Raw genomic sequence first — 23,242 nt, forward strand, 5'->3', positions numbered from 1 at the left:
CTCCTCTAAACGAAGTTGGCGGCCGACAGCATGTGGGCCGGCTGGGGTGGAGCACTCTTCAGAGCCAAAGACCGGCCGCTCCGGGGCGCGTGCCCTCGCTCGCCCTCACCCCAGCCCTGCCGGTCCAGGAGGAGAGTCGGGGTGGTGCGTCCGTCCACTTTGGAGTTGGAGGGCGGCGCCCGGGACCCTGGTGGGAGCGTGTTGGCGCCGCGCGCGCGAGGCGGGGCGGGAGGCGGTGGTGGGAGGCGCCGGCGGAGGAACCCGGCTCGCAGAGCTCCAGCGCGAGGGGAGAGGGCGCTCCGCGCCTGGTGCAGGCAGAGCGCCCTGGGACGCCGACAGTCGGCTAGCGCACCGCGCCAATGGCGCGCCCCCCGAGCCCACGACCAATGCTGCCTGCACTCCTGCTGCTGCTGCTGCCGCTGCTGCTCCGAGCGGGTGAGTGTCGTCTGTGCGTCCGCGGAGTCCACTCCGGCTGGGGCGGGAGGGGGCGGGGGCTGGGGTGGTGGTGAGTGGTGGTGGTGACCGTGTAGGTGGGGTCCCGGCACCAGTGCCCAGAGAGGTCTCAGGCCCCACACTGCTGCCTGGTGCGGGGCGTCCGTCTGTCCGAGCCTGGGGAACTGGAGGAGGAAGCCCAGGGTGTCAGGAAGGGGCTGGGTTCCACACCTAGTCCAGTGACTTAACTTGTAGATTGAGTGCCAGCCATGACCAGGGCACCCAAGCATCTCTTCGCTCCTCGTTCCCCCTCTTCCCCCGTTTGAAGTGCGTCTGTACAGTCACAGAACAGCCAGCAGCTAGGCCACTACCACTACAGCATCTCTAGGGGGCGGGGAGAGTCAGAAGCAGGACTGCCTTTTGCTCCACATGGGCTTCACCTCTTCCACCCCATGTAAGGACTGCGGAAGCGGATACTAGGTACAGGTGAAGCTGGAGAAGTTTTTGTTAGGGCTGACTTGTCATTGGGAACTCCCTGGCCGTCCAGTGGTTAGCACTCTGCACTTTCATGGAAAAAACAAACAAACAAACACAACTGACGTCACAAATTAAGGTTGAAAACTGCTTCCCAATACTTGCCAACATCATTATTTGGTTGTGTGATTGAGAGTATTGCTCACCATCAACAAACCCTCTCTTCAGGATATACTTTATTATTATTTAAATTGGAGGGGAAAACTCACTAGTGGGCAAGATGGCCTTTCCGTGCAAGCTGCCCAGCAACAGTGCCTTGCCCTGTTATAAATCCACAATAGGTGTTTTGTGGAATACATAGTTAAAGGCCGGGTTTTAGAACTATGCCATCCCCCCAAGGAGCATGCACGTGGCGTTTGGGAGTGGGATGGGTACATGGAATCTCATTGTGGGGCTCCTGTCCAGAGCCTGCCTGGAGGGAATCGTGAGTCAGAGACCACGTATCTACACATGACCTCAGTCCACAAAGTAGGACTGCAGAAGTGCAATCTTGGCTGAGAGACAGATATGGAAGGAAGGAAGGAAAGTACTGGTCTGTCCAGACTGACTTCGTTAGTAAATCAGAGCAGCAAGACTTTACTGATCTGATTGGACTGCCCAGGATATTTCACTAACCCTAACAGTATGGCTGTATGTCAGGATCAGGGGTAAACTTTAAATACCTTCCTTGTGACCAATTTAGTGGAACAAGTTACCACCTGTTAATGATGAAACTTAACATGACCCCCACCTTCTTTTGTTGAGCTGCAGTGCCCTTAAATCTACTACTACTCACACTTGGTGAACTGTCAGCTTAGAAATGAGAGAGGTTTACTTTTGAAAATTGTTACGACTCAATATTTAGTCCAGTTAAAGCAATGAGACTTGGACCTGCTACGTTTCTTTCAGCAAGCACTTTCTGGGTACCTACCAGAAGTAACATCTTAAACATTCAGCATTTCTCAAACTGTTTAAATCCATGTCCCCTTTTGATAAAGATAAAAATCTCATGTCTTCCTTAAATAAATTTTGAAATTTCAGAATATTTTTAATGATACAAATGAACTTACAGAACAGAAACAGACTCATAGACTTAGAGAACGACCTTATGGTTAGCAGGTAGGAAGGGTTGGAGGGAGGAATAGTTAGGGAGTTTGGGATTGACATGTGCACACTGCTATATTTAAAATGGATAGCCAACAAGGACCTACTGTATAGCACAGGGAACTCTGCTCAATATTATTTAACAGCCTAAATAGGAAAAGAATTTGAAAAGGAATAGATACATGTATATGTATAACTGAATCACTTTGCTGTACACCTGAAACTAACACATTGTTAATCAACTATACTCCAATATAAAATAAAAAGTTTAATAAAAAAACTAGTTGCATTAAAAAAAGTTTTTTTGTTCATCTTCCACATATGAAATTGTCAAATATGCTTTTTTATGTGATTTTTTTAACATCTTTATTGGAGTATAATTGCTTTACAATGGTGTGTTAGTTTCTGCTTTATAACATAGTGAATCAGTTATACATATACATATGTCCCCATATCTCTTCCCTCTTGCGTCTCCCTCCCTCCCACCCTCCCTATCCCACCCCTCTAGGTGGGCACAAAGCACCAAGCTGATCTCCCTGTGCTATGCGGCTGCTTCCCGCTAGCTATCTGTTTTACGTTTGGTAGTGTATATATGTCCATGCCACTCTCTCACTTTGTCCCAGCTTACCCTTCCCCCTCCCCATATTCTCAAGTCCGTTCTCTAGTAGGTCTGTAAATATGCTTTTTTGAACCACACATTCCCTTTGGAAATTCTGATACACCCCCCAAATGGGCCCATCCTCTCTCTTCCCCATCCTGTGCATTGAGAAACTCTGGTTTAATCCAACCCCCTTTTTAAAAATCAAAATTAATACCAAAAATCCATTATGAACAAAATACCAAAATTTTAAATTAAAAGAGTAACAATGCCATGCTGAGGCGTATTGGAACCTGAAGCAAAAGGAGAAATCAGTACTACTGATCCTGTCTTTTTTTACACATTGGATATGGCACCAATTCTCAAACTTTAGGTTACATCATTCTCTCCAGTAAACTTACTAAAATTCGGATTCCCAGGCTTTATCACCAGAGGTTCTGATTTGGTAGTTAGTGCTAGGGCTCAGAAATCTGCATTTTAATAAGTAATCTAATTGATTATTATGTGATTGGAAGATAAGGTTGGACTACCTAAACTCAGAGGCCCCTCCTAATTTTGGGACTCTTTGATTATAAGTAGAGAGAAGGGGCCCAGAGAAGTTATCAGGGTGGCTCATAAAATGTCTCTGTTATGTGGTCATTTTTAAAATATTAGTAGGCACTTACAAAGAACAAGCCCTGTTCTAGGCACTGGCAACAGAGTAGTGATAAGATAGACATGGAAGTCTAGCTGGGGAGATAATAAAAAATGACGTAAAAAAATATCAAGTGGTTGGGTTTCCCTGGTGGTGCAGTGGTTGAGAGTCCGCCTGCTGATGCAGGGGACGCGAGTTCGTGCCCCGGTCCGGGAGGATCCTGCGTGCCGCGGAGCGGCTGGGCCCGTGAGCCATGGCCGCTGGGCCTGCGCATAGGGAGCCTGTGCTCCACAACGGGAGAGGCCACAGCTGTGAGGGGCCCGCGTACCGCAAAAAAAAAAAAAAAAAAATCAAGTGGTGATAAGTGCTATGCAGAGAATTGGAACAACAGTGTGTTAGAGTAGCTGGGGGGCTATTTTACATTGGTTGGTTGGGGATGGCCTTTGTGAGATGACACGCCATGTGAAGATCAGGTGGAAGAGCATTCAAAACAGAAAGAAGGCCAGTGCAGATGGAGGGAAGTGGGAGAGGAAGAGAGAGCAGGAGGTAAGATTAGAGAGGTGGGCAGGGACCAGGTCTTTACAAGGTTTTGTAAACCAAGGCACATAAACTAGACCTTAACCTAAGTTCAATGGAAGCTGTTGGAGGGATTTAAGCAGAGAAATGAGATCATCTGATTTACAGTTTTTAAGAGATGATCCCATATAATGCTAGTCAGTATTAGAATTATGTTATATTCACACAATGGATTGTTATACAGCAGTGAAAATAAGCTATTTACGACTATACTTATCAGTGTGGGTGAATTTCAGAAACGTAATATTGAGCAAAAGAAGCCAAAACACCAAAAGCACATGTTGTATGATTGAAAAACAGGCAAAACAAATTGCTAATGTTAGAAATCAGGATATTGTATTATATTTGCTTCGTTGGGAAGATGGTGACTGGCAGATGGCTTCTGGGGTGCTGGTAATGTTCTGGTTCTTTACCTGGGGAATCTGGTAACACAGGTGTATATAATTTGAAATTAAACTATATATTTTTGATTTATGTATTTTTCTATATGTTATACTTTAATTAATTTATTACCAAACATGATATACAAATGGCTAACAAACACATGAAAATATGCTCAATATCATTAGTTATTAGAGAAATGCAAGTGAAAACCACAGTGAGATACTACCTCACACCCACAAGGATGGCTATAAAAACAGAGCAAAAAACAGAAAACACGAGTTGGCAAGTATGTAGAGAAATTGGAACCACCCTCATGCATTGCTAATAGGAATGTAAAATGGGACAGCCACTGTGGAAAACAATTTGGTGGTTCATCAAAAAGTTAAACATAGAATTAACATATGACCCAGCAATTCCACTCCTGCGTATACACCCAAGAGAAATGAATACAGGTATTCAAGCAAATACTTGTACATGATTCTTCACTTAGCACTGTTCACAATAACCAAAAGGTGGAAACAACCCAAATGTACATCAACTAACATTTAGGTAAACAAAATATGGTATATCCATACAATGAAATATTATTCATAAGAAAGAATGAAATATTGATATATGCCACAATGTGGATAAACCTTGAAAACAGCATGTTAGGTGAAAGAAGCTAGATACAAAAGAGTATATATTTTATGGCTCTATTTACATGAAATACTAGAATAGGTAAATGTGTAGAGACAGAAAGCAGACTAGTGGTTGCCAGAGACTAGGGGAAAGGGAGGATGGAGAGTGACTGTTTAATGGGTATGGGCTTCCTATTAGGGTGATGAAAATGAATTGGAATTAGAAGTGATGGTCGTATAGCATGGTGAATGTACTAAATGCCACTTAACTGTACCCTTTAAGATAATTAATTTTATGTTGCATGAATTTTTTCTTTCTCTTTTTCTTTTTAAAATGACGTTTGTATAAAAAGAAACGAAATTGAGTTTTTTGTTGTGAGGTGGATGGACCTAGAGTCTGTCATACAGAGTGAAGTAAGTCAGAAAGAGAAAAACAAATACCGTATGCTAACACATATATATGGAATCTAAGGAAAAAAAAAAAGAAAGGTCATGAAGAACCTAGGGGTAAGACGGGAATAAAGACACAGACCTACTAGAGAATGGACTTGAGGATATGCGGAGGGGGAAGGGTAAGCTGTGACAAAGTGAGAGAGTAGCATGAACATATATACACTACCAAACGTAAAATAGATAGCTAGTGGGAAGCAGCCGCATGGCACAGGGAGATCAGCTCGGTGCTTTGTGACCACCTAGAGGGGTGGAATAGGGAGGGTGGGAGGGAGGGAGATGCAAGAGGGAAGAGATATGGGAACATATGTATATGTATAACTGATTCACTTTATTATAAAGCAAAAACTAACACACCATTGTAAAGCAATTATACTCCAATAAAGATGTTTAAAAAAATAATAAAAAAAATAAAGTTTGTACCTTTTGACTACCTTCATCCAGTTCTCCCTCCCCACCCTCTGCCTCTGGTAACTGCAAATCTGATTTCTTTTCCTATGAGTTTGTTTTTGAAGTATAATTGACCTACAGTACTATGTTCCTGGTGTACAACATAGTGATTTGCTATTTCTATACATTTCAGAATGATCACCAGGCATGAATTTTACCCCAATAAAAATTTTTTCCAACCTAAAAAAATTCTTAAAAAAGATGAATGCAACAACAAAAAGAAAGGTAATTATGTGAAGTGAAGGATGTGTTAATTTTAACACATCTTATTGTTAACACGTCTAATCTTACTATGGTAACATTTTACAATATATACATAAATCATCATGTTGTATACCTAAAGCTTAAACAATGTTATATGTCAATTATATCTCCATAAAGCTGGAAAACAAAAAAAGATGGCTGAATGGTATGGTAGAATGAATTTGGAAGGTGGAATCACTGAGACCAATAAGGACTCTCAACTAGTTCAGACAAGAGTTGATGGTGGCTTGAGCTAAGGAGGTGGTGATAGCTGTGGAAAGAAGTGGACAGATTCCAGATATGTAGTGGAGTTGACAGGACTTACTGGATTGAACATAGAATGTGAAGGAAAGAGAAGAATTCAGAATGACTCCTAGATGTTCTGCCTTGAAAAACTGGGGGGTGTGTGTGCTATTACCACTTGATAGGACCCTAAGTCCTAGGGTGCAGGGCCTTTCTCCAGAGCTGAACTATAACCAACCTTGATATTCCTGAGTGAGTGACAGAATCTGTAAAAGCCCCCCACCCCGACCCCAACCAGTTCCCACTGTAAGGTATTTTTAAGTGACTTTTTTTTTTTTTTGCCGTACTGCGCAGCTTGTAGGATTTTCATTCCCTGACCACGGATCAAACCTGGGCCCCGGCAGTGAAAGTGCCGAGTCCTAACCACTGGACCGCCAGAGAATTCCCCTTAAGTGACTTTTTTTTTTTTTTTTTTTTTGCGGTATGCGGGCCTCTCACTGTTGTGGCCTCTCCCATCGCGGAGCATAGGCTCCGGACGCGCAGGCTCAGCGGCCATGGCTCACGAGCCCAGCCGCTCCACAGCATGCAGGATCTTCCCGGACCGGGGCATGACCCCGTGTCCCCTGAATCGGCAGGCGGACTCCCAACCATTGTGCCACCAGGGAAGCCCCCCTTAAGTGACTTTTAATGGAAGACTCAGAGTTGTTGCTAACTGTCATTTAGCACTCCCATGCACATTCTCAGCTCTCTGGTTATGATGCTATCCCTGTCCATGGCATAGCTCTGCTCAGGGCCCTCTTCCCAGTGCCTGGCTGGGCCATCAGGCTCAGCTTCAAATAATGTCCCCCTCCCCCTCCCAGGAGGCTGAGCAGCTTGTCTTCATCAAACCCCCCTCTCTTCTTGAGCCTGATCTCTTCTGTCCATATTGTGACAGCTGCAGACTCTCTACTCCTACTGGACTTCTTTCTCCCCGCTAAAGGCTTTTGTGCCGCCCCAAGACTTTCCTGCTAAAGATTTCATCCAGAATCCCCCCACCCTACCTTATGACTAGGTTCTCCCAGACAGCTACTCTGACCTTATACGATCTCTCTCCCTCCATAGGGGACCACCTCCCCACAGAAGGCCGGCTCATGAACAGCTGTATCCAGGCCAGGAGGAAGTGCCAGGCCGATCCCACTTGCAATGCTACCTACCACTACTTGAATTCCTGTGCCTCTAGTATAAGCACCTCATCACCTGCAGAGGAGCCTTCAGTCCCTGAGGACTGCATAGAGGCAGCACAGCAACTCAGGAATAGTTCTCTGATGAGCTGCACATGCCATCGGCGCATGAAGAACCAAGCTACCTGCCTGGACATCTACTGGACCGTTCACCCTGCCCGTAGCCTTGGTGAGGCCCCCATCCTAGAGCGGGCTAAGCTAGGGAAGATGGCTCTTGGGAGTTGTTTTTTAATCCTGCTGGATATGGGCCGCATGGTAGATTCTGACAGGGATGATAATGAAGCTCTGCATTTGACGTCAGTAAGAAATGGAAGGAGGAATTGGCAGTATGCTTTTTGGCCCCACAGTACTGCCCTCCCTTCTCACTACTTTCCCCTTTTTTTTTAATCTGGAAACATGTAGCTGCCTCTTGGAAGGTCTCTGAACCAGGCTAAGGCCCAACATGGGGAGCTCCTGGAACAGACAGATATGGAGAGGAAATGGAGGGAAATGGTCCTAACTCATAAACAGGCTGCAAATACAACATAATCCATAGGTTCAGAGAGACTGGGAGGCAGTGTCCTGGTCCAGCCTTTAACAGAGAGGATATTCATTAACCAGACAAGAGATGATAAAAGACGGAAGGCACTGGAAGAGCCAAAGAGAGGAGCTTCCTCTGACTCTGGAGATCCCCTTCCGTATCAGTCAGCTTTTACTAGACTGCTGCAGTAACACAACAGGGTCTTGTAAAACAAAGGTTAAGTTCTTGCTCATGTTCTCTCTTGGCTGTGTCATGTGTCCTCTTCATTCTGGGATCCAGTACAGCCTCTACCTGAGATGTTCCCTTCTCATGGCAGAGGGAAATTAACAATGGCAGAACCATTTGATGCCTTTAAAAGCTTCTGCTCAGATGTTACATAAAATACTTCTGCTCACATTCCATTGACAAAGCAAATCACGTGGTCATACCTGACATCAGTGGGAAGGGGAAGTATACTCCTCCCACAGGGGACACTGAAAATCACATGGCAATAACTGAGTATGTATAGTCTTACAGGGAGGACAAAAATAATTGTAAACAATAATGCAATCTACCATAGTCCACCAGTTGGTCAAAACATTCATTTCCCTCCCTTTCACAAGCAAAATATACCTACTCACTTTCTAAGGAAGGTGCCTAAGAATTCTATCTAAGCAGGACATCAGGCTCCAAGTCTAGGATCTTGTGATAATTTCTATATCAGGTCTGGATGTGGTTTCTCTTAATCTAGAAACCTATGCGCTAACAAGTCATCTGCTGGGCTTCCCTGGTGGCGCAGTGGTTAAGAATCCACCTGCCAATGCAGGGGACAGGGGTTTGAGCCCTGGTCTGGGAAGATCCCACATGCCACAGAGCAACTAAGCCCATGCGCCACAACTACTGAACCTGCACTCTAGAGCCCGCGTGCCACACTACTGAAGCCTGTGCGCCTACAGCCCATGCTCTGCAACGAGAAACCACGACAATGAGAAGCTCGTGCACCGCAATAATTAGTAGCCCCCGCTCGCTGCAACTAGAGAAAGCCCGCACACAGCAATGAAGACCCAACACAGCCAAAAATACAGATAAATAAATTTTTAAAAAAGTCATCCTCTTCCCATCTATACTCAATATATAGTAATGGAATGGGGACAGGAGAAGCACAACAAACTCTCAGGTAGAAAGAGGAGTAATGGGAAGCACACAGCAGACATTGATTCATAGCAGTTCTGAAGTCCTGCCACACAATTGTTGCAAGGGCTGTCTTCCCTGGGAGTAGGGATTGCTCTTTAATAAGGCCCTGCTTTTGCTCATTGGGGAGCAAAAGCCCAGGAGTTTCCCAGTACCCTGGGAGGTCCTTCGTTTCCCATTATTTTCTTGGGCTACATCTGGAAAGGGCATTGGAGACTATGACCTCCTTAGGGATTGAGTAGCATTCTCCACTTGCTTCCTACCTGAGGAATGTTGGAGCATCTTAAGTCTCAAATAGTTAGAGTCTCTTTTAATCCAGGCTGGTGGCTCTTAGCAGTACAACTCTCTCAAAACATAATTGCGTTTTATGTCTGATTTCTGTCACCTCATGTGCCAGTAGCCTTTCCTATAATCCCTTTCAAGACATACATCTCTTTTGAGACCTAATTAGAGGTACCTTGCCCTTATCAAGCTTCTGTGGGAGAGCCACTATCTTAGTCTTTTTTCCCTGAGAACATTTGTCCAACAGGCAGGATTTATCGGATACTGTCTTAATCAGTGAGAGATCTCCACAAAGGGCATGATAGCCACAAACTTGAATTGGTCTCTGGCCCAAGGCTGAGTTGTAATTGACGTTATTACTCAATGCATTTTTCAATTTTACCTTTTACTATTTGAATATGAGGAGTAGCATTTCTTAATTTTGCAGGTCCTAGAATTTCTGTATTCTTTCTTTTCTGTTTCCTCTCTGTGTGTAAACTGGTCAGTTCTCTGAGCGTATATCTTTCTCGTAGTACCATGCCAAGTGTGGCTATCAGCAATCAAGACATATTAGTAATCTTCAGCTTCTCAGCTTCTTCCCCTTAAAGCACAAGCTCACTCAGTACATCATCTTCCTTCCAAGTTATTGCAGGCAACAATTTTACCAAATGCTTTGCCACTGCATAATGAGGGCTGCCATCTTCCCAGCCCCCAGTAACAGCTTATTCACCACCCACTACCTAGTCCCAAAGCCAATACCATTTATTTTAGATCCTTTTTTGTTACTTCAGCACTCCATTTCTAGATACCAATCACATTTTTTAACATCTTTATTGGAGTATAATTGCTTTACAATGTTATGTTAGTTTCTGCTGTATAACAAAGTGAATCATCTATATGTATACATATATCCCCATATCCCCTCCCTGTTGCATCTCCCTCCTACCCTCCCTGTCCCAACCCTCTAGGTGGTCACAAAGCACCGAGCTGATCTCCCTGTGCTATGCAGCTGCTTCCCACTAGCTATCTGTTTTACATTTGGTAATGTATATATGTCAATGCTACTCTCTCACTGCATCACAGATTACCCTTCCTCCTCCCCGTGTCCTCTCTCTCTATGTCTGCGTCTTTATTCCTGTCCTGCTCCTAGGTGCATCAGAACCATTTTATTTTTTTAGATTCCATTACATGACCAATTACATTTTTAATAAGAATTTGCTAAATTATGCAGCCAACCCCAAATCTCTGGCTTTCACCAACAAAAATATATCTTTTGTTCATGTTACACATTTGCTGTGGGCTTCCATGAGTTGGCTTTGGAGGACAATTTTGTTATTTATTTATTTATCTATTTTTGACTGCATTGGGTCTTCGTTGCAGTGCGTGGCCTTCTCATTGCGCTGGCTTCTCTTGTTGCGGAGCACGGGCTCTAGGCATGCGGGCTTCGGTGGTTGTGGCTCGCGGGCTCTAGAGCGCAGGCTCAGTAGTTGTGGCGCACGGGCTTAGTTGCTCCACGGCACGTGGGACCTTCCCGGACCAGGGATCGAACCCGTGTCCCCTGCATTGGCAGGAGGATTCTTAACCACTGCGCCACCAGGGAAGTCCCATGAGTTGGCTTTGTCTTTGCTCCACTTGCCTTCTTCATTTGAGGATCCAGGATGGTAGATGGAAAAGAGCCAAGCAGGACCACATGATAGTTCTTGAAACTTAGAGGTGATTATGCCTCTTTAGCTCACAGTCCACTGGCCAAAGCAAGTCACATGGCCAAGCCTTACAGTAGCGTGGGAAAGTACAGTCCTCTCATAGGTGGCCTAAAAGTCACAAGGCAACAGGTGAGGTTGTATAATCCTCCGACAGTAAGCAATTGGAAACAAATTCTCTTTGTTCCCTGATTTCCACTCCTCATCCTAATCACTTCTCTTTTAGAACTTCCACTGAGACTTCTCCCTGAATGCTCTTGTCTCCACCTCTTTTCCCTTGGGAGCTCCCAGGTCTTCCCAAGCATCCAAACCATCCTTTCCTGTTGGCTTGATATCATCTATATCCCTTCCCGCCTAAAGACATATTCACAAAGCCTATTGGGTGACATCCCTGCAAGCTCATCTCTGTCTTCAACATTTATTGAGCACCTACCATGTGTATGAGCTATGCAGTGATCTTGTTTTTTTAACTGAAGTACAGGTTGGTTAACAATGTTGTGTATGCAGTGATTTTATAAGACCTAGTGATTTTATAAGGTCTTAAGGAGCCCACAGCCTCATGGGGTGTTTGAAAGAGATGTGTTTCCTTTCAGATAATTTCTCTCCCTTCTCTGCTTTTCTCAGTCAGGTTCAGTTCCAGATCTAGTCTCATTTGCATCACCTCAGCATGCAATGCATCTCCATAGCCAAGTGGTCAGGCCTGGAACAGAGTCCACTACTGCCCCTTCTCCAATAGCAAGAGAAAACAAGACAGAGTCCTCTTGCCTGCTTATGTGCCCACAGGTGATACTTGTAGTAGTTAGGAGCAGAGACTCTGAAATCAGGTAATCCAGGTTTCAAATCCCGGCTCCATTTACTAGCTTATGTGAACTTGAGCAAGTGAATTAACCTCTCTTATCCTCAGTTTCCTTTTACCTACCCAAAGACTTCTATGAAGACTAAGTGAAATTGTATGTATATATATATATATTTTTTTCCACTTGCACCATAGTGCCCAGTAAACAGTGTGCTCAACAAACAGTAGCTTTATTATTCTTATCATTAAACCCAGCTTATTTGTCAAGCCTAGCCTATACCTTTATGGCCCTGTTCTTTTTCTCTCCTCTGCCCAGCATGCAGCTATTTAGGTAGAGACTGTGCTTCTTCTTTTTCTCCAGCAGCTTCAACCCCTCCTGCTCCCACCCCCAGCCCCATCCTCAGGATTCTGGTGCTCCCCACCTTGTCTCTAGGTGACTATGAGCTGGATGTCTCTCCCTATGAAGATACAGTGACCAGAAAACCCTGGAAAATGAATTTCAGCAAACTGAACATGCTCAAACCAGGTGTGGAAGGCAAGCTGGGGCTGGGGTGTGGGAGGGCCTGGACCCTGAGGGAAGGGTGGCTAGTGGGGAACACAAGCTGGGAGAATGAAGGGAGAGAGTTGTGGCCTGCCAGGTAACTAAAGAAGCACTCTCAGGGTGAGAGTCTGAGCTATGCCGCATGATCTAGTCTCACGAGTTAACACAGAGCAATAGTTATTAGGGAGATATTCCAAGAGAGCCCATTAGAGCTCCCTGGTTCCAAAAGGTGGATCTCTACAAAGGCTTTGGTGGGAGTGGCAGCAGTCCCAGAAAAAAAAAGTGCTGAAATGGAGTATTTACCCTAATTCGAGGCAGCCAGGAAAGTAGCTTTTTGTCCCTGAAGACTAGGAAATTGCTTGTTTTCAACCATTCTAATGGGATGGGCGAGGTGTTGGGCAGGGAAAATGGTGAGAGAGAGCGTGACTCCTCAGGGGTGACTCAGGGTGGGGAGCCATCTGTCTGGCAAGGACTAATATGATGCATGTTTTTCAGGAAAGTGAGGCTCTTGTATTAATTGGAAAGGAACACACACATGCACTCTCTTTTTGAGAAAGATGTGAGCTTTGTTGTACAGTCAGTACTGTGTATTAGAATTTTGAGAGAAAAGCATAGAGATTTATGTATTACAAACTCTAGTTTACAGGGAATCTGGGAATAACCTATTCCAGTTATTCCATTGTTCTGACTGCTGGAATATTCTGTTAATAGAACTATCACCATAATTTCCCAAGATTCAGAGTATGGGGGGTTTTATGCATGCATCAGTCAATGAAAGATGGGCAGAATAGACAGATGCAGAACCAAAATCCTAAATAGAATTTGGTTGCATCTGCTGTGGACAATCCAGAAAGTACTTTTCTGTGCCAGGAGGATTGCAGGATCCTAGTTCCCCTACCAGGGATGCAACCCCTCAGAAGTGAAAATGGGGAGCCCTAACCACTGGACTGCCAGGGAATTCCCCAGAAAGTACTTTAGAATGTTGTAGGGCCTCTTGGTTACAATTTCCACCATGGGATCTCACTCATTGCATAGGATTGAGGAAAGGGTTTGGTTAGCTGTATATGGCTTTTTTTTTTTTTTTTTTTTTTTAAACCTAGGCAAGCTGAGGAGCAGGATGGGAGAGGCTCACGAATACCTGATACGGTTTGTGGGTAGAGGGAAAGGCCTTATTCGGTGCAGTCCTCCCTGACAGGAGTGCCTTCACACTACCGTCCTTGTGAAATCAGAGGGTTGCCGGGATTCCTGGGGAGGCTGGGCTGCACGTCTGCAGAGAGGACTGCTGACTTGGTGCCCCTCTCCCCCCAGACTCGGACCTCTGCCTCAAGTTCGCCATGCTGTGCACTCTTAATGACAAGTGTGACCGGCTGCGCAAGGCGTACGGGGAGGCGTGCTCCGGGTCCCGCTGCCAGCGCCACACTTGCCAAAGGCAGCTGCGCTCCTTTTTCGAGAAGGCGTCGGAGCCCCACGCTCAGGGCCTGCTGCTGTGCCCGTGCGCGCCCACCGACCAGGGTTGCGGGCAGCGCCGGCGCAACACCATCGCCCCCAGCTGCTCACTGCCATCGGAGGCCCCCAACTGCCTGGAGCTGTGGCACATATGCCTGTCCGACCCGCTGTGCAGGTGCCGGGTGCTGGGTGCGGGCAGACGGGGTGGACACCACTCCTTCGGCGCCTCCTTCCTGGGCAGGGCTGGGTCTGAACCACCCTCCCCCCCCCCCCCCCCCGCAAGGCACCATGAACCGACTTTACCATGTAGCTACCCTGGATACTTTCTGAAACTCTTTTATAAAAAAATAAAATAAAATAAAATTATATAGAGAGAGTGTAAAAACTTTAGGAAATATAAAACTGTGTTAAAATATCACTCAAAACCTGTCACCTGGAGGTAATCTACCATAATTTGGGGAGCATTTCCTTCCAGTCTTTTTTCTCTCCAGGTAAACAAAATCAGACACCAACCTTGTTTTGCAACCTGGTTCTACCACTTACTTCTCTGTATAACCTTGGGCAAGTTACTTTACCTCTCTGAGTCCCACTTCCTCTTCTGTAAGATATTACATGGAGCTCTCAAAAATCATAATACTAACACTTACTGAGTAAGTGTTAGTTACTTACTATGGGCTAAGTACTATTTTAAGTACTTAACATCTATTAATTTATCTAAGCTTCACAAGAACCCTATAAGATAGTTGCTATTATTACTATTTTTTTTTATCATCCTCAGTTTACAAATGAAGAAACCACAGCAGAGAAAGTTTAAATAACTTGCTCAAATTCACCTAGGTAGTAAGTCAGGTTTGTTAATGAGGTTTGGATTTCCTTCATAGGTAGTCTGGCCTAGAGCCTGTGCTCCTAGAGGCTCTGTTATGCTGCCTGTTATTATGCTGGGAGCTATGGGTTGGCCAAAAAGTTCGTTTGGGTTTTTAATGGAAAAACCCGAACGAACTTTTTGGCCAACCCAATATTACTATTACTGTTACATAACAAGTGCTGGGCTAGATGACTAAGATACTGTCCCTTCCTTCAAGGAGTTTGCAACTGCGTGGGGATGACAGATAAGTAAACCACCAATCTAACACAAAGCAAAATATAAGGAAAAGTGCACAAATATACACACAAAAATATACTCATCGTTCCATCCCCTGAAGATAACCAGCTTTACCTATTGTAGGATGAGTGTTAAAAATAATAATATCTAACATTTACTGAACACTCACTGTATACCAGGCACTGTGTTAAATGCTATACATGTATTCTCTTACTTCATCCTCACAAAAATCCTCAAGGTAGTGTTATTTTCATCTCTATTTACTGTCAAGGAAATTGAAACTGAAGAAACTGCCTGAGATCTCATAATTAGGGATTGTGGAGCCCAAATTTAGAGTGATATGCTGTGGAGGCTGGGGTGATGGTGCATTTAATTGTGACAGGAGCAGGCTTCACTGAAGAGGATGCCATGGGCCAGGCTCTGAAAAAGGCAGAGGCGGATTTGGCATGAAGATGGGCATCTCAACTAAAGGGGCAGCAAGGTGACACTGTGGCAAGGTGAAGGCTGCAGGCCACACCATCAACAGGGACTCTTAAAATTTCCCTTCTTCAGATCGCGCCTGGCGGATTTTCAGACCCACTGCCATCCCATGGACATCCTAGGGACCTGTGCAACAGAGCAGTCCAAATGTCTGCGAGCATACATGGGGCTGATTGGTGAGGCTGGGGGGCATGTTTAGGAAGCCTACAGGTTGGCCAGCCTGGGGGGGGTGAAAATGCTCTGGAGACTGAACCCCCATGGAGTGGTCCTGAGACAGGTGGGAGAGGATGGGAGCTGAAGGTAGGGTTGGCTTAGGCACTGACAATCCTCTTTTCACCCCATAGGGACTGCCATGACTCCCAACTTTGTCAGCAACGTCAATGCCAGTGTTGCCTTAAGCTGCACCTGCCGAGGCAGTGGCAATCTGCAGGAGGAGTGTGAGCAGCTGGAAGAGTCCTTCTCCCGAAACCCCTGCCTCAGTGAGTGCTCTCCACCTGCTCCCAGCCCCCGTGGCTGGCTCACCTTGACCCAGGGAGAGGGAAAGGGTCCGCTCTGTGGTCCACTGGTTCCATCCATCTCCTGCAGACGGAGCAGCCCCCTCCTCAGCATAGGCTTACATCTCCCCAACCTGAGCCTTTCTGCCTTCTCCCATTCTATTAGTGACCCACCCCCATCCCCGGCCATGCTGCCTCTTCACTTGCCTGGGCCCTAGGGACACTCTTCAGCTCAAGGAATAGCAAGCAGAATGAGATAATATCCCATTCCCAGCTGCCACTCACCCACCCTTGCATATCCCAGGGTCCCTGAGACATTCCCTTTCCTTCTTTGGGAGCCTGAGAGATCTCCAACATCTGCCTGCTTTCAGTCTTCCTTCTCTCCTCTCCTCAGTGGAGGCCATTGCAGCTAAGATGCGTTTTCACAGCCAACTCTTCTCCCAGGACTGGACAGCCTCTACCTTTTCCATGATGGAACGCCAGGTAGGGCCTCCTCTGTTACACCTCTCCTACCTTTACTGGACCGCTGGGGGAAACCCAGACAAGGCAGGCAAGAGATTGGATGGGGGCGGTGAACTCCTTGTGGTCATGAATATTTTAGACCTCTAGCAGACACCTCAGGGGAGGAGGACAGGCCTTGACTGAGGCTAAGGTGGTGAAAAGGGTGGAGCTGACTCCATTTTATTTTTTCCACAGAACAAAAACCCTGCTCTGAGGCCACAGCCCTGGGTGCCCTCTCTTTTCTCCTGTACACTTACCTTGATTCTGCTCCTGAGCCTCTGGTAGCTGGACTTCCCTGGGGGCCCTCTTCTCCTTTACCACACCCAGCTGACCTGCAGCCTGCAAGGGTTGAGGAAAGGACAGCATCAGGAAGGAGGTTTGGTATACAACATGGCAACCCTGACGTTACCCCACACCTCCAGTTGACTCCAGATTAGGCCACAGTAGAAGCTGACTAGCCTAGTTCTCATTCCCTTCACTTCTTTTTTTGTTTTGTGTCGTTGTTGTTGTTGTTGTTTTTGGCCGTGCCTCTTGGCTTTTGGGATCTTAGTTCCCCGACCAGGGATTGAACTGGTCCCTTGGCAGTGAAAGCTCGGAGTCCTAACCACTGGACCGCCAGGGTCATTCCCTTCACTTCTGACTCAGGCTGCCCCTCCTTAGGACTTTAGCCATATCTTCTGGTGATGTCCAGCTCTACCAGGCTCTCTCCCTACCCCTTTCTTCTGCCCACCAGCATCACCCAGGCTCTAACAAATCAGTCACGCTCTCTTGCATTCTCCAGGTAGGCAGGGCTGGGTGTTCTGAAGCAACCTAGAAAGACATTCCTCATGGTGAGGAAAGCTGGAGCAAGACTCTTGGCCCCTTGTCTCCTCCTCTGAATGGGGAATGGGAACCTACTGCCTTCCCAGGGATCCTACAGAACATTTGAGCATCACGAGCTAGAGCATATGGGCCTTGCTTTCTTCCTGCTACTGTCCCAAAGTCCCCTTAGCCTCTTGGATCATGATTAAACATTTTAACTTAAAACTTTTCTCTTTTCCCGTTGTCTCATACTGTGAATTTATATAGAACTAGGGGTGTTACAGACACAAGAGCACAGGCCAGGTGATCTAGGAGACACAGCAACCCTGCCACCAGATGCTATGTGACCCCCCAGGCAAGTCTCTCAGCCTCTCTGTGTACTTGACATGGAGTTGGAAGAAAAATAACTTATGTGAGGCTGTGGACTGGGTACCTGTTCCAGCTCCAGCCATTTTGGGCATGCTGCGTGGGATCTGCCACAGCAGCTGAAGGGGGAGGGTCCATAGTCAACCACAGCGTTTGAGCACCTGCTTGTGTTATCGGTCTGCTCCATACCATAATGGGGGCCGGAGGAAAGGAGAGACTGGTTCTTGAACTCATGTGCAATCCAGTTGGGATAAGGAAACAGCTACCCATGCAAAGTATTGGGAAAATATATTTATAGAGCTGTGGAAATTTGTCTGTTAATTCATTCACTCACTCTTTCCAAAAGCATCTGATGAGTGCTGGCTCTCCAAGACACTGTGCTGGGTGTGGGAGATTCCAAGGTAATGCTATTTGCAGATCCTATTTTCAAGCCTTTTACATATCAGAGCAGGGGAACTGACAAGGCAGTCAATAAGAACAGTGCAGTGTGATGAGTACTGTACAATAATTGTAATAATAACCCTCATTTACTGAGCCCCTACTATGTGCCAAGTACTACTGTGCCCCTACTGTGTGCAAATACATTCATAATTCATTTAATTCTTCACTAGCTATGTGACCTTGGCCTTAACCTCTTTGGGGCTCACTATCTACATCTGTAACATGAAAAGGTGAAACACCTACCTCACAAGGAATGAGATAATCCATGTGAAAGCATTGTGCCTGATAAATAGAACTCAAAAAAGTTAGCAGTTACAGCATATGGTTTTTGTAGAGAATTTGGACAGTACAGATAGTTATAAAGAAGAAAATTAAAATCTTTAAAATCCCATTCTCAAACTTCCAAACTACTCCCTGTACATCTGTGCACATGAGAAACTATGGGTATGTATAATTTTATATATGTGAGGTCAGAGACTGCTTATCAAAGTGTAAGTCACAGACACTTTTCAACATCCATGAGTAGAGCTCAGAATACATCGTCCTTTTTATCAGCTGCATAACATGGACTTGTATGAATGCATATTCCTACATACATAGTTTATTTAACTGGTTCTGAATTGATAGGTATTTGGTTATCTTCCTATTTTTCTCTGAGCCAAGTTTTAAGGCAGTGAGGAGGTGACTGGGGGTAGGATGTGCCGAAGAGCTGCCCGAGTGGTGGGTGGAGTAGGGAAAGCACCCCCTAAACATTCTTGTATCCACATACCCCACCCTGCCAAGGAAGTGCCCAGCCAACCTGCTGTCCTGCAAACTTCAGTGCGGCACTGGGTGGACCTTCCCCTTCCTCCCCTCCCAGGAAGATCTCTGAACCGTCAAGGCCTCTCCATTTGCTTTGGCTCCATTATCCTGGGGCTGGCGGGGGGGTGAATGGTACAGTCATTCCTTGCTAAGTGCTTGAATTAGACTAATAGGTCATCTGTGCTTTTCTCTGAAGAAGGTCCAAATTCCTGGTAAACAACCAGACCACTCTCCCAGCCTAGGGCCCAGAGCCAAGACTCGGGGTGGGGGCACACAGTGGCTGGACTGAAGCTTTTAATGGTATCCTGGCTGGCCGGGATGGTTAATGCCATTAGACTAGTTTCTGGGTAATGAGGTGGGAAGGGCTGCTGGCAGCAGTGATAAGCAGAGAGCGCTCAATTACAGGTCTCTGCATGGCCGGGTTGGAGCAGACTGTCTTTTAAACAACTATCTTCCAATTCACCCATTCAATCATGTATTCATTCAACAAACCTTAGCAATGCTCTGTAACAGGCTGTATTTTTCAAGGTCTGTCCCTGTGCATTCATGAGCTGCCATTTTGGTGAAGGGGCAGCCCAGGACTTTGGCAGCTAGACCTCAGCTTTAGGCACTTGGGACTTTTCAGTTATCCTGGTTGATTTTAACACTCAGCTGTTTGACCTTGGCAAATATTCTTTATCCCTCTGAGCCACCATTTCCTTATCTCCAGTAGGGATCCCAGTAGGAGTACTTAAAGGGTTGCAGTTTTTGTTTTGCTTTTGTTTTTAATAAATACAACATCAGCAATTTAATTTCAATCAAAAAACAAATTAGCAATATCAACTGATGTTTATATCAATTTAAATGGTTTTGTTTGGCAATTTTTTTGGCTTCTTATTTCTATAAAAGCTTATAAGCATGAGGAATGTATGCTCATTTTGATCTCCACGTATATTTACATTAGATAACAGTAAAAATATTTAAAACAATCAGGGTTGTTTGAAGACTGGAAATAATTACAACACTTAACATAGTGCCTGATACAGGATGAACACTCAGTAAATGGCAGCTATTACTATTATTACTTCTGGGAGGGGATCTGTGGGTACTATGTATTCTGCTCCCTGGCCTGGAACAGTGGTGAGTGATGGTGCTGGCTCTGCCTCCAATTGTGGGCTGAATTCTGGGTGGGGCTGCTTCTGGGAGACTCGCTATTCAAGCTCTGAACTCCAGGATGGAAATCAGAGCTCTGGGTCTGTAGCTCAGACTCTGAGGGACCTTGGACCAGGCATGGAATCAGAGACAGTCAGTGTCTTAGTCAAGGGTCTTTGGCTGCAAGTAACAGAAACATTGGAATTACTTAGTAAAAAGGCAATGTCATGCAACTGAATCCCAGGAAGTTCAGCTGGGCCCTTGCCGAGGATAGGACTGGAAAGTCAGGAACCAGTCTTGAGCCCTGTCTGTTGAAGACCGAGACATCTTGGGCCATCTACTTCATTCTTTCTGTAGACCTACTTCCTTTGCATGACCTTCCAGGGCCAGCATTTTCAACTAAATGACCTCCATCCCAATTCCAAATTCATGGAAAATCTGATTGTCTGTGCACAGGTTCTAGATTGGCTTTCCTGGGTTAAGGGTCCATCCCAGGCTTATCAGCTGGGTAAAAGAAACATAGATCCACATGCTACTAAAGTAATTACAGGGCCCCAGGCCTGTTAGTGGAGGGCAGTTCTCAGAGAAGGCAGTGTGTCTCAGCAGGACTCCAAGAGCATAGACTCTTGGCAGGGAATTAAGGTAGATCTTAATCACCCAAGGTCCAGCTTTGCTTCTTTTGTGGCTTCCTTCCTGGTCTAGGAGTGTCTTCTCTGAGCTTCCTTCTTGGATGCCCTCAGGGATAGGAATGTAGGAACATAGGCCCTGTTGTGGCTCCTTTGGGTCTGAGAACCATCCTGAGAGCTAGATGGAGTTCTTTATGGCTGCAGAAGGAGGCTTTGCTGCTGTGGGGCTTGCTAGATTTCTGGTCCCAACAGTTGAAGAGTAAGGCAAAGTGAAGGGGGTCAGAATATGCCACTCCAAAATATGCCACTTTGGCATAAGGATTATTTTTACCTGAAGGCAATTAAGAACCAACAGGAAGAGTTCTATGCCCTCGCCTTACGTGCCTGAAGGGGCATAAATGGAGATGAGGAGTCAACACCAAAATAAGTTTGCATAGACAGACCTTACTAAAATAGCCCTTATCTTCCATAGTTTCCCCCATATATTTCCTAGTCACTTCTGCACAATTTATTGTTCCTTGGGACCCAAACCCTCTATCCTTTGTTAAAAGGGTATATAAGGCCCCTAGTCTAATCCTATATTCTTTTCTGTAAACTCGCATGCAGGTAAATATTAATAAAAATTGTGCCTTATCTCCTGTTAATATGTTTTTTGTTAGCTTAATTCACAGGCCTCCAGTTACTGACCCTAAGAGGGTAGAAGAAAAGGTTTGTTCTCCCCAACAAAAGCACAGCCACTTCCTTGGCTGATAACCCTCCATCTTTGCCTCTATAGCCCCTCTTACCAACAGTCATAGGCTCTCACTCTCATTTCCTCTCATGGAATCTTGGGTTCTCAGAAATTCCAGTCTCTTTTCAGCATCTTTGCTTCTCTCAGGAGGATGCCTATTCACATGGGAGACTTGGTCCAATAAAATTCCACCCTCAGGTGCTGAGCTGGTCAGGGCTTATCTGACATACTGTGAGAGTTGTGGGGGTGAAGGAGACAATAATCATAACTAACATTTATTAAGAGTTTAATGTGTGCCAAGCACCAGGCTAATGGCTTAAAGAGCATTGTCTCATTTACTTTTCAGAAGTATCCTCTTTTATTTTCCTTGTTTTACAAGGGGATATAGCCAAGCTAAGCAGCTTGTCCAAGGTTACAGGGCTAACAAGTGGCTGATCTAGGAATCAAACCTCAACCTCCCTGACTCCCATGAGCAATCTTTGATCCACGTCACGTCTGTCCAGTGTTGGGGTGAGACACCACTACCTAAATTTCAACAGAGGCCGTGATGAGGAGTGTGGGTTCAGAGAGCTCTTTTAAGCTACAAGCATGACTTCCTAGAAGAGAAGGTATTTGTTTTTTTTTTTTTTCTTTTGCGGTACGTGGGCCTCTCACTGTTGTGGCCTCTCCCGTTGTTGCGGAGCACAGGCTCCAGACGCACAGGCTCAGCGGCCATGGCTCATGGGCCTAGCTACTCCGCAGCATGTGGGATCTTCCCGGACCAGGGCACAAACCCGTGTCCCCTGCATCGGCAGGTGGACTCTCAACCACTGCGCCACCAGGGAAGCCCCAAAGAGAAGGTATTTGGACTGGACCTGGCATGAGTAGGGTTTATCAGGCAGAAATTTGGGGAAGGGCACCCCAAAAATCAGAGTGGGCAAATGCAGACTAGAAAGGGCAGGGAGTGCTGGGAGGATGACAAGTAGTCTGCTGTGACTGAAGTTCTTTGAGGGGAGGTGTTGTCAGGTCTTCCTGTCACTCAACTCCCTACCACACTGTCCAGGGGGAGGGAGGGTTCTCCTCTGGGGACACACCCAACTGCAGAGCTACTGTTGTGAAAGCCAGGCCCTGTGGATCAGGCAGGAGTCCTGGGAAACTGGTGTGCAGAATTCTGGCTTGGCATGCTTGGCGTCCCTGGCCATGGGGAGCTCCGTGGCCTCTGGACCCCTTGGTGACGTCCCAGGGTGCAGAGCTCAGTGTGTGGGTGAGAGGATGAAGTGAGTCTGTGTCTGGCCTGGAACAGTGACAAGCAGGAAGGGATAGCCTATCCGCCACAGAGGGATACCAGCAAATAGCTGCTCCCTCCCTCCCCGCCCCCATGCTGACTTACCAGTTGCTGCGGTCAACTGAAGTGTCAGGGCGTTCATTCCAAGAGTCCGGTCTTCCCAGACTTTTGTTGGCTTTGGGGTTCCCGTGGAGACTCCTTCCTGCTGCACCTACTGTGGACTGGGTATGGCAGGCAGTAGGTTGGCGTAGAAATGAAGACAAGTTTTGTTGTGGAGATAAACAAATAATAATCATTTTTTGAGTACTTGATATGTGTTGAACATTGCACTGAGAGCTTTGCATGTGTATCCTTTTTAAAGCTGAGTTGCCTCATGGGCTTGTCTCCTCATGGTATCATCTGGCATCCATAATATTTGAAAAAAAATTTTAATAACTATTGCACAGTCTTTTGAAAAAAGTACACAGCAAAACTTGAAATCCTCTTTCCCCATCTGTCTCCCTGTATTGTATACACAAAGCAGCCATCTCCACAGAATCTCTACTCACAACATGATCCTCAGAGGAGAGATTTACACCATGAATATATATAGTTAATATTTTTT

At 45.9% G+C, this 23,242-nt stretch overlaps 1 protein-coding gene across 1 annotated transcript; it reads left to right on the forward strand.

Moving 5' to 3' along the window:
- Nucleotides 1–303: 303 nt before the first annotated feature.
- GFRA3 (GDNF family receptor alpha 3) lies at nucleotides 304–16,929 on the forward strand. The gene is made up of 8 exons (XM_082835593.1): nucleotides 304–435; nucleotides 7,349–7,636; nucleotides 12,348–12,440; nucleotides 13,764–14,076; nucleotides 15,556–15,659; nucleotides 15,828–15,962; nucleotides 16,372–16,460; nucleotides 16,674–16,929. The coding sequence occupies exons 1-8, from the start codon at nucleotides 360–362 to the stop codon at nucleotides 16,761–16,763; spliced, it is 1,188 nt and encodes a 395-aa protein (XP_082691719.1). The 5' UTR covers nucleotides 304–359; the 3' UTR covers nucleotides 16,764–16,929.
- Nucleotides 16,930–23,242: the final 6,313 nt, after the last annotated feature.

This window comes from Leucopleurus acutus, assembly GCF_964270905.1.
Source record: "Leucopleurus acutus genome assembly, chromosome: 3".
NCBI classification, from domain to species: Eukaryota; Metazoa; Chordata; class Mammalia; order Artiodactyla; family Delphinidae; genus Leucopleurus; species Leucopleurus acutus.